Raw genomic sequence first — 12,223 nt, forward strand, 5'->3', positions numbered from 1 at the left:
ATTATCTGTAACTCGACACTTCTTTGTCAACTAAAAGCAAAGGTTAAATCAAAAATCCACATTCTGAGACACACTGAAGTTATTTTTTAAGGCAATTTAACCACCATTTTAATGTTGTGTGTTTAAAAGTTAGCACTGAGGTTTTATTTGTCTGTGACAAAAAAACGTAATTTGATGCCTTTGTACTGTTTTTATTTCACTCAATACGTAAAATTAAAATTTTGTGGTTTTGAAGCTTTTGAAGGTAATACCTTCTTTGTTTACGAGATTGCTGTTGGAATGGTACATTTGGAGTAAATAATTTTGAATGATACAATTGATTTTATTTCAAGAAGAAAATAATTCGATAGGTGAGACAAAACAATTATTAAACTTGATAGAAATTGACACATATATTGAATTCCATTAGAAGAAAGTCTCGAATCTATCAATCATCTTAAAAAGGACTAAGTATGGTAAAAAAATGTGTTTTTAGAAAAAAGATAATTACATTTTCTTAAGGTTTAAAACTAATATAGCTATAGCTTACTTTACTTCTATCCAACTACTTTATCTAGCTTTTGTGCCCTTATTGCATTGGCGTTGGCAATCTATCATTGGGAAGATCTGGATTTGTATAAGGGTGAAAAAGAAAGGTAAACCTTACTTGGAGGTTGAAATTAAAAGGACCGGTAAAGGGCGGACAAGGTATATCCTTCTAGTATGAAAAATAGGAAATTGCAATGTGTTGTCCAGGGAAAAGTAAAATTGTTATTGTTTAGAGGTATAAACCTAGCTTGAATTCGGTTTTTGAATTCTAAATACAATTAGGTCAATCAAAAATTATGATGAATAACTGAAATTTTCAAAAATTCAAAATCAATGAATTAAGATGACCGCTGTGTCCTAGACTCTTCTGAAAAATATACATGAATTTTTGTGCCAGGACTAAGATGAAACTAGAACACACTTTCAATGATGTATTCGCAACATGGCTGGTTGAAAATACTTTTGCTCTCAAAAAAAACATCGTTTTTATTTCTACTTTCTATTCTACACCAAATGTCAAAGTATCTCGCCATGTCATGGCTAAAAATAAAATTTGCAAAGAAAATCATGCAATCGGCGTCGTTCTATTAAAAGGTTGTTTTGAATATAAACATCCTTTCAGTTTAATTGAGTGGTTGATCTTGTGTCAGTAGGGAACATCTACTAAAATGAAGTGGCGATTTATACTTTAGAAGCATCACTGTCAAAATTTGGTTTAAAATTTCTGTGCAATTGGATGTGTGTTATCTTTTACAATTTTTTGTACCATATGAAACATTTTGAGTTTTCTCTTTGCATCATAAGCTACGAAGAACAAGTTTCCCGGCAGAACAGCACTACTTTTTTTGGTAATAGACTTTGCTGCAATTTGCATACCTATAACACCGAAAACAACATACATATGTCGGTGTTTTTTTTAGAATGTACCAAATTGTATTTTTTGGTTATCTCCTGTTCAAGGCAATCTTTTTTAATGAAAACTTTTACATGAGTATTTCAATTTATTTTGAGAAAAGGAGAAAATATGAAATATTCCGATTTTTTTAGTCCAGCTTTAATTGGATGAGTTGAACAGCTATAATCTAAGGACAAAATTAGGAGTAATATAGGATGAGAGCTTTCTTATGTGCAGAAGGATGAAAAATTCCACAGTTAATTACTCCTTATCTATGAAAGATTCCGTCTTGAAATTATATTCTCAAATAGTGTACCATATAAATTATTAGAAAATGTAAGCAAAATGATGAAAGGAGTAGAAAAGGATGATATATTCCAAAAATATTGATAAAAAACGGGTTATCAAAAAGAATGCTTTAAAAATAATGGATATTATTTTAAAGGTGAAAATTAAATGAGTGTAATAGTAAAGAGTGTATCTTTTAGAAAATAGCAATAAATTCACCGAAAGAGTGACATAGGATAAAATATTCCACTTTTTATGTCACCCGAAATCGAAAATTCTGGAATTCTTCATCCTTTTCTACTCCTTAAATTTAAATTTGAAAATTTATGGTATCAACAATAGATTTCCAAAGAGTTTAGATGATAAAGCCGTTTTAAAAAACTGCTATAGTAAAAATGAGAAAATCTTGATTTTCTGGAATATTTCATCCCAAATTACTCCAAAACCTATATCATTGGAATCCTCTTGGAAAAATACGTCATTTCTGAAAATAAGGTCCAAAAATTCCTAACATCAAAAAACATATCGCGAAAGATGATTTATTAAAGATCTCTGAGAAGTCCCTCAGGTACATTCTAAAAAAACACCGACATATATCTCTTGTAAAATGGCGCTAATTCTCTGTCATTTTATCACGGTTTCACTACAAATTATCTACTAGATTATCCTCTCGTTTTGATTAGGTTAACAAATGGTGAACACAAGTTCGACAGAGACTTTTAGTCTCGAAGAAAAGCAACATTCTAATGGTATTTCATGGACGAGATTTCGGATTGTTCTTGTCGTGTTTGTGTTGTTGTTGCTGATTGTCGGCTTACTGACTGGGTTTTTGGCAGCAAAGAGTGCACGAGAAGAAGTAGAAGAAAAATATGCAAAGCTTGGAGGTAATTATAAACTATTAAGTATTAACTTTACCTTAAGCTGTCCCTTACATACATGTGTCGAAATTGTATTTAACAAGTAATGGAAACAGAGAATAACCACGTGTTTTCTGGAACAAGAGTGTTGGTCGCCATGACATAAAAAACTCGAACTTGAAAAATTCTATACACTTTTATTTTAAACTATCGATATCGTAATGAAAGACAAAATACAGAACACGACTGGCCTTTTAACATTACAGTAGTGGTCTCTTTTTATAGAATGTTTTTTCGTCATTTCTCTTTGGTTTTTATTCTTTGGACGAGTGTGAGCGCTAAATAATGACATGCTCGAATTGATTGGTATGGGTTTGACTTCAACCTGTACCTACGTAATCCTTCTTATCATCGTCAGCACTTTCTTAGGGAACGGTGATGCAGCAAAAACGACCTTGAATCCTCGCTCAACAACTGTCGTACCAAGCGGGAAACCTGCGTGTTCCGGCAAACAGTGGTGTAATGTACGACTGCCCGAACATATACGACCATATCATTACAATTTGGAGATACTTAGTGATGTCAAAAACCTGAAGTATGATGGTCAGGTGGAAATTCTCCTGTCAGTTTCAAAGCCTATTGATGTTATCCTTGTGCATATCAAGGAGAAATTGATCACTAAAGTCAATCTACAATCCATTGATGGTAAGAATAAATATATTTTTCCATATGTGCATTCAAGTTGTTTTTTATATTCTAAGTGTCCAACAATTTACCATTATTTTCTTTTCATTAAAATCTCTCGTCTCCTTCTAATCCGGGGATGCCACATTTACTTATAAGTTGGCTGGGATTTTATTTATTGCTAGACAATCTACTGAAATGTTTTAGGTAAGAGTGAAGTAGCGCAGATGGAGAGCCATTTCGCATACCCTGAAAACGAGTATTATGTCACGAAATTTGAAGAAGACCTCTCAGTTGGCAATTATTCCTTTACTCTCAACTTCAAATCCAACATATCAAGTACTTTGACTGGATATTACAAAAGCCAGTACAAAGAAAATGGACAAAATAAGTAAGTATTATTCTCTTCAAATTTGACTATGCTTGTATATCTTTTATTTGGTCCGTATTTTATTTGTAATTGTGCTGATGGCTGTCAGGAAAGAACAGTGGAATGACTGCACAGTGCTACTTTTTGACTATTTCGTTAATTTTTATGACTTTTCTAATATGAAGGTATATCGGGCCATCCCATTAAATTTCCATACAAGAGGGTGGAGGAACCTTTTCAAGTCAAAAAAAATATTTTTGAAATGTGTGGATACCCCCTGGAAAATGGCAAATTTTCAAAAATCCTTTGGAAAATTTCTTTTGATACCTTAAAGTGACGGTGGTCGAACTGAAATCGGTCTGTTATCCCCGGGAAATTTTAGAATAATATTTTACCCCCTGGGACAATGAAAAAACACTTTTTAGACCCCCTGGAAATTCTGCTCGGATTACCAACTGGAAATGTTCGTCCAACCCCCTATATGGATATAAAATGGAATTACCCATTACGACAGTAAGTTTTTGAAATTTGTTCGTCACAACCTGTGGTGTTCCATGACAAAACGCTTTGAATTTCAGGACATTATTGACGACAAAATTTCAACCAACCGATGCAAGAAGGGCTTTTCCTTGTTTGGATGAACCTGATCTAAAAGCGACTTTTTCTATTACAATGAAGCACCCTTCAGAATATCATGCACGCTCAAACGAACCTGGCCAAGTGATAGAAACTTCCAATGGAATAACGACAACAAGGTTCAATAAAACAGTCAAGATGTCGCCCTATCTAATTTGCTTTATCGTGTCGCAATTCCAATCAAAGTATGAAGGAATAACTGGCAATAACAACATGACGGTTTGTCCCTTTGACCTCTATTATTATTACTAATTTTAAATTTAATACCTATTCAAAAAATTCAGTAAAGTTTTCTTGAAGTATATTTCAAAATATTTGAATGGCATGGTGGCTGGATGCCAAGAGTGACCAAAACGTATTTCGTTCATAATAGCGCAGTACAACTATCAACAGATTTGAATTTGTGAACGAGAAAGTACTATCAAATCTTTCTTACTCTTTACCTTCAATGCCCCCGAAAACGAAAAAAAAACTCGCCAAATGTCAACTTGCATTCTGCTGCTTCCAAGAAGTACAGTGGTGAGACGTTGGTGCGAAAATAACTCGTTTAGACTCCGGTGAAGAATTTGAATTTCACTGGCAAGGAAACAAGAAGAAACGTCAAGCAGATGTCGGTATTCTTGTCCGGATACACAAAGATATTGACATTTCTACTCCCGACTTCTCAGACCCCTGCGTAATGGCAACGATCTAAAGGTTAACGAGTTCAATATTTACGAGTTGCAAACGGCTACGCACTAACAGAAGCAGACGGAACCGATCAACAAATAGTCATGTTCTACTCAAATCTAAACAAGGCAATCGTAATCACCATCATCCTTCGATCTAGGTCCGAAAGGAAATTGCAATCGTAAAGACCCCAAAAAGCAGAAGCTTATCGTTGTCGGGGACTTCAACGCTACAACTACCATTTTTCATAAAAGATTCGTATTGATAACCAAGAGGGGGTCGGTACTAAAATCTCAGACATATATGAGTACTATTTTTTTGCATACCATCACCACATATTAGAGAAGTGGTATTTTAGTACCCATGTAATAAAAATTTTAGGGACTTTTAGACAATGAGACCACCCAATTTTGGTCTGTTCAGAATAAATCTTGGGACCATTTTTCTCAAAAGTGCTGAATTTTGCAACATATTTCACTGCATGAAAAATGATCTTTCCGACTGTCCGATAGACGGTGAAAAAGATTTCTTTCTTCGTATTTACGTGCAACGTAAAGGATTTCTTTTCGAGTGCATGATAAGGACGAAAAGTATCCTTTTGAAGCTTTCCGAAAAGAATATATTTCCATTCTTTTCTGTAACCGAAAAGTTATCATTTTCTGTCTCGAAAAGTACTGGAAAGAATACCTGTTTCTTTTCAATTTACGAAAAGGATATCTTTTCGGTCTCGAAATTGCAGGGTAAGGATTAATTTTCTGATACACTTTAATGGAAAGACTAAATTATTTTATGATTTTCCGAAAAGAACTACTATCAGACGTTGGAAATTCACGGAAAGAAAAGATATTCTGCTGGTAAATTTATATAAAAAGAAAAATTTCATCAAACCTTCCGAAAAGAAGAACTATCAGAACAAGAAAGTGTACGAAAAGAACTAATTTTCTGATAAAATATTTGTTAAAGGAATAGGTTTTCATCGAAGCTCTTGCATAGGAAAGCTTTCTAAATTCGATATTGTACAGGAAGAATTGATTTTTTGATCTTTTTTGATGGAATGACTAAACTATTTATTTGGTGTACGAAAAATACTTCTGCTAGACGACGAAAATTCACGAAAAGAAAAAATATTTTGCTGGTAAATTTATATAAAAAGAAAAATTTCATCAAACCTTCCGAAAAGAAATACTATCAGAACAGGAAAGTGTAAAAAAAACAACTAATTTTCTGACGTATTTTAAATACGAAGTTTTCATCAACCGACATTACTGCCGTTTTAATGAAATTAGACGATAGATTAAATTCGATTTAATATTCTACTTGGATGATTTTCTTCTTTAAAATTAAAGTCAATATTAAATAAATTCATATTAATATATATGGTGAAGTTAATATATATGTACTCATAATTCTTGTGCTGAGTCCCCTACTCACTGGACACCCTGCCTCTGTACCCAATTTGGCTCCCATCCGCTGGTCACCCCAGTGGAGAAATAATTGCCAAAAAAGGCTTTAAATCAGTCCCACTAGAAAAAAATAATAACCTCTGAGCTTGCCACGCTCGTACTTCTAAAAAGTTTCACTTTTGCTAAAGCTCTAGCCCTATTCGATGCCCTTTTGAATGAACATATTTTAACTTGCTCGCAATTTGTGATTTCATGGTAAATTTTAGGACAACAAATTAGAGCAGAAATTGATTTTAGAGAAACCTGAAAGCATTAATTAAAACTTTATTAAAAACATTGTTTACGGAATATTACAGCTTGTCTGCACAGTCAGATCCCCTTTAGAAAACCCCAAAAAGATATCTTTAACGTTTGACAATAAAAGTATGTTTCAAAGTATGTTTCGGTGTTGCTTCACCGGCTGTTTATGTATTGGATGTATACTACTCTGGTCGGGCATTTATTTATTAAAAAAATTCATAATTTCCACATCCCCACCTTCAGAAAAGTGGCTCTTTTTGGAAATCCAAAGCTGTCAAAAAGAAAAAACATATCCTTTCAATTATAGTAATTGTCCGAAAATAATTACTTTTCCATCGAATCGAAAAACAAACATTTCTCAATTTTTGATATCACGAAAACTAATTCTTTCTTGTTTCAAAATTTGGAATAGATAATTTTTCGGAAAAAGGATTTGGAAATGTATAATTTTTTTATTTGATGTCCGAAAATATTTTTTTTTCGGGCTTCCAAAAAATGGAAAGAAGATGGTTTTATGCAGTGTTTGTTTTTTTGCGAGTATTGATACTTTTAAACAATGCTGCTTTACGAATTTAGCAAACTTAGACATTTGATTGATTGGATGCAAAAATAATTGAACTTGGGAAATTTTCTCATTTAGGAAAATTTAAAATTTCTTTTGAAAAATTTCAAAAATTATGAAAAAAAATCACGAAAAATTCTGAAAAAGATTTAAAAAATTGAAAGTCACTAATTTTAGTACCATTTTTCTAAATAATTCTCAAATCTTAGTCTGGATACCACCTTTTTGGTATTTTAGTACTCCATGGTACTAAAAGGATTTTTAATTTTTTTCGGTATACCACCACCACCACGTCACTAAACATCATGATGTCCCAGATTTTAGTACTGCCCCCCTAGCAAACTCTGTATTCGAACACTTTCTTCAAGCAACCGTATGATACATCGTTCTACATGGTACAGTAATGACGGAAAACCCGCAATGTCCTTGATTATATTCTTACTGAATCTTACGTCAAAAAGTATATGACAAACTGTAGAGTTTACCGATGTATAGGTTTTGACACAGTCCACCGACTACTCAAAGTGATCATTATTGTGTACACAACTAGAATTGCTCGAAGAAGATATACCAAAATACCAAACGAACCGAAGAGAAAGGGGCGAGAAGTGAAACCCTCCTAATTATCCGGAATGGGCCCTATCCCTGGATAGATACCTATTCTAGGACAGGGGAATTGCCACACTTACCAGACACTGCTAACCCTGCGCTTAAGACACCACAGAGTTATTGGTGTATAGACGACGATACTCGAACTACACGGGAGGACACACGTCTTCGCAGGTGTTGAGCCTATGAGTATCATCACCACACCACATGCAATGCCTAGCATGCTCCCCATACTCTTTCATCAGAGTGATGGTACCCAGTCCCACTCACAAGGCACGGGTCGATCCGTGCGAAGGTACATTCACTTGCCAAGTGAATCATAGCACCGAGTGAGAGTCGAACGATGTTAACGAACGCTTCCCAGCTGGCACACAACGTTGTTTCAACGTCTATCTAACGTTATATGTACTTTCGGTTTGTGTGCCAGCTGGGTTTCGTCCGTTCGATGAAGACGTAAATGTGTTTTCACAGAATCTTTTAAAAATTGTTGAGGAAGCTGCAAACGAGGAACTCCCTCCCAAATTAAAAATGACCAGCGAAAAAGAACTCTAGAAAAACGATAAAGAACTGAATTCTTTGCTCTGTTACCGATCGGATACAATTCGAAATGGAGATTGAACTCATTGATATACCAAATTATTATTATATTGCTGTATTGCAACAAATTACCTGCCAGTTCATCAATTTTGACCCTGCAAAAAAGAAGGAAATTGTATCTACCCTCAAATCCTTAAAGGATGGTAAATCCTAAAACGATTTTCCTGCAGAATTCATCAAGCATGCAGTCGAATCAAACATGCTACTGTCAGAGCTCGAGTATCTACTTCTTCAAATATGGACGAAGAAATCTATACCATCTGGGGTCATTCAAAACTTATGGAAAGGAGCAGCCTTATGGAAAAGAGTAGCTAAAGGAAGTGCAAAATACATCGTACAGAGGTTTACAAGTAGGATCAAGTCTTTGTAAAATTATGACGATGATAATAATCTTGAATAGACTTAAAGACTGGTATTACAAACAACATCTCGACCAGCAGTAAGGATTTAGACGGGGCAGAGAAACCGCAGACGGCATATATGTGACAAAAAGACTTCGGACAGAACACAAAAGTAACTCTATCTCCTATTCGTTCATTTGAGCTCCGTGTTCGACCACGTTGTGCGAAATTGGCTCTTCGAATCCATCTACCAGAGATATCCCGAGCAAGTCGAGCCTACCCTACTAATGCGTGTAATACAGTAGTATAATCGTTATATGATAATACGATTACTGTTAAGGAATTTAGTTTGTAAAAACGACTGGAAGAATCCGGTGTTCTTGTCTTATAGAATCATGGCTTGCTACGCAGAAACTTGCGTAGAGAGAAAACAAAGGGTTTTTACATTACTTCTTGATCTAGCAATAACAACTCTCAAAACAAAACAAACTTTTTAACACCCAAATCCATACGCATTTTTTTTTCAAGACAATTACTTTTGAGCGGGAAAAAATTTTAATTGCAATATTAACACTTTTCTTTTGTTTCGAGTTAGTTTTATAAAAATCGAGAATAATTTTTCGAGAGAAAAATTGTTGGTCGTGTTCAGACCAAGGTTTAAAGCAATTAGGTCTACATGTTTCTTTTATATTCCTTTTGTATTTAACGGCACGCTTCTCATTAGTTAAACCAAAGTTTAAAAAGGAATCACCCTCTGGTTTAAAAAAAAAGCTTTTACGATTTTGTTACAGTTTTCTGAATAGACGAAATCAGAATTCGCAAGTGAAAAGCATGCTCCTTTTGTAAATGAAGAATAAAGAACGTGAAATTTATGACTTAGAGACGCTCGGAGCATCTCTAGCAGTAATGGCTTCAACGAACACGAATTAGTTTTTTTGCAGAGGGATTCCCTGAAATCTTTTTTGTTTCAAAGTATCTCAAGAGAGAAGATGACATGATTTCAAGTTAGGAAAGGAGATTCCTCGAGATCACCAATCGATGATGACAAAAGAAAAGTGATTATAATTGAATTCCCATATCAACAAAGTACTACTTAAACCAAACTTAAACTTTCAGGTCTGAACACGACGGTTGTGTGTTCTGATTTCTCCTTTTATCAAATCGATTTACGAAATCAAAACAAAGCATTTTTTCCGAACAAGTCCCATAGATTTCTTTTTCATCAACAATAGCAAACCAATATCAATATACAACTTTTGGCTTGGTTTCTAGGCGACTAAAGTTTGTTCCCTCCATTACTTTTTGCTTTATTTCTACTATGTCTGAATTAGTCGTCTAGCTTGCTAGACTAAGCCTACCATAATAAATCTACTCGAATCATTGTATCATAAAACATTAACATCATTAGCACCGACTCCAGATGATTTTTACGAGCTTGGCGTTCAACAAGGGGGACCAGAATCTCCACCACTTTACAACCTGTACATGGATTATGCTATGCGTGTGTTTATGTAAAACCTTGAAGAGAACAATGTTAAATTTCTTAAACTGAAATACAAAATTCGTGCCATCTCTACAACTAGAGATGAAAGAGTTGAAGCTATTACGGTGAACATACTGTTGACTGGGCTGGTTACGCCGACTACTTATAACTTGCATTCAAAAGTATTTCAGACTAAGAAAAAGGATCGCAAATCCTCAATGAAAAATTTGTTCGTTTTCATCTCCAAATAAACGCCAAGAAAACCCAAACGATGATAATAAATTTCAAGTCCCAAAACCAAGATGAGTATCCCCAATCTATCGTCACGCTTAATGCTTAATTCATCGAAAATGCACTTCAATCAAACTTCAACAATGTAGAGATTGACCTTAAGAATTGTTGTTGCTCAAAACAAGTACAATTAAACGAGTAAAAAACTACACAATCGAAAGATATTCTTAAAAAAAGGGTATATCTCATAAATACAGTAATGATGCGCAGTCGGTTGACATAATCCTGTTAAACGTGGAATATAACTCAACAACAATAATAACAACAGCGATTCCGATCCACCTACATTAATATGCTTCGTAAGATGGTAAGATGCGGCTATGAAAGAAGGATCGATGAAAACAATGAACAAACTTTCCACTTGGTGATGTCAAGTGAAGATGTTTTACGCGTCTGTGAGACTGAAGATATCCTTCAATACGTCAAACGACAGTAGAAAAACTTGGCCATATTGCAGGACAAAAGAACACCAGCATCGTCAAAAGACTGCTTTTTAACGACAACACTAACAAAAAGAGAGGCCGACAAATCAAAACACTAGAAGTCCATGTGCTTGATGGTCAGTCAGCAGACGAGTTCTACGAAGAGGTCTTGAAGAAAAAGAAAAAGAAGGATATGGTTTCCCTTCGCCCTAACCACTCAATGTTGGCACCTGTGAACACGAGCTGAAGAAGAAGCAGTAAAGAAGTAAGAAGTAAAGAGTAAGGTGAATACCATATTTTGTCGATTGCATTGTTATTTCCTTTTTTTTTTGTATTCAGATCACAATTTGGAGTCAGCCAAAACTGGTTAGTTCAACGGAGTATGCCTACAATGTTAGCATCAAGATGATGGCTTTTATGGAAGATTTTCTGGGCGTTGATTATCCAATGCCAAAATTAGGTATGTCGTGTTATCACTGCTAGTCCCTTGATAACCCATAAGGCAAAAAAGTGATTACAAATCTTTTTACCATCGTTATACGAAACTATGCCAAACGCTTTATGCCAAAAATATAACGAATAAATATGGTTAATCTCTACCAAATCTACAACATCCTTAGAGACCAAGGAGACCAGAACATTGATATTATGGGTAGGGATATTGTAATAGAAATACCTTATAATAGCGTATTAGCTATTACGTGCTATAACTTATATTAAGAGACTATGGAGACTGGTTGTGACCCTTGGAGACCAAAGAGACCAGAATATCGATATCATGGGTAGGGGTATTGTATCATCTTGTTTAAAGTTGAGAAAACAAGTTGTTCTTCATGGTTCAAAAGAGAGAGAAAAAAAAAGTTGACCGAAATGTTGGTGGAAGAAAGCCAAAATTTGACAAAAATAAGCTTGTAAAAGGTTTGACGACGTTTCTTCATATACTTATAGACATGTTTGCGATACCTGATTACGGGTCAGGTGCGACAGAGCATTGGGGCATCATCACATACAGAGAGTCACGTCTCTTGTACACGCCTGGTGTTTCATCGGAAGGAAACAAACGATCTTCGGCCGGCATTATCGCCCATGAATGCGCACATCTGGTAACCTCAGTTCTTTCCTCTCCAATATCTCTAAAATATCACTGTCCTCATATACTTAGTGCCTTTTTACTTCATCATTTGATAACTGCATCTTTATATTTCATTATTTCTTTTTTTAAAGGTTATACAAGATTCGAGTAAGCTAGCTCCCAAAGTTTAGTGCATCTTAAGAGAATCGGTACTGT

General features: G+C 34.7%; 1 protein-coding gene across 3 annotated transcripts in view; it reads left to right on the forward strand.

Moving 5' to 3' along the window:
• The first annotated feature begins 254 nt into the window (after nt 1-254).
• Nucleotides 255-12,223, forward strand: part of LOC136806379 (glutamyl aminopeptidase-like) — a 46,200-nt gene continuing 34,231 nt past the window's right edge. Inside the window, exons 1-8 of one of the 3 annotated variants that reach the window (XM_067062941.1) lie at nt 255-350; nt 558-635; nt 2,395-2,595; nt 2,998-3,273; nt 3,460-3,643; nt 4,201-4,477; nt 11,275-11,395; nt 11,884-12,038. In XM_067062941.1, coding sequence (XP_066919042.1) covers nt 2,403-2,595; nt 2,998-3,273; nt 3,460-3,643; nt 4,201-4,477; nt 11,275-11,395; nt 11,884-12,038 — 1,206 coding nt within the window. In that variant the 5' untranslated portion in view covers nt 255-350; nt 558-635; nt 2,395-2,402. Of the gene's footprint in view, nt 351-557; nt 636-1,198; nt 1,377-2,394; nt 2,596-2,997; nt 3,274-3,459; nt 3,644-4,200; nt 4,478-11,274; nt 11,396-11,883; nt 12,039-12,223 lie in introns of those variants that run through there. The other 2 variants (XM_067062943.1, XM_067062942.1) reach the window with 2 other exon arrangements.

The sequence above is a fragment of the Clytia hemisphaerica genome, unplaced genomic scaffold (genome assembly GCF_902728285.1).
Source record: "Clytia hemisphaerica strain Z4C2 unplaced genomic scaffold, Clytia hemisphaerica genome assembly, whole genome shotgun sequence".
Lineage (NCBI taxonomy): Eukaryota > Metazoa > Cnidaria > Hydrozoa > Leptothecata > Clytiidae > Clytia > Clytia hemisphaerica.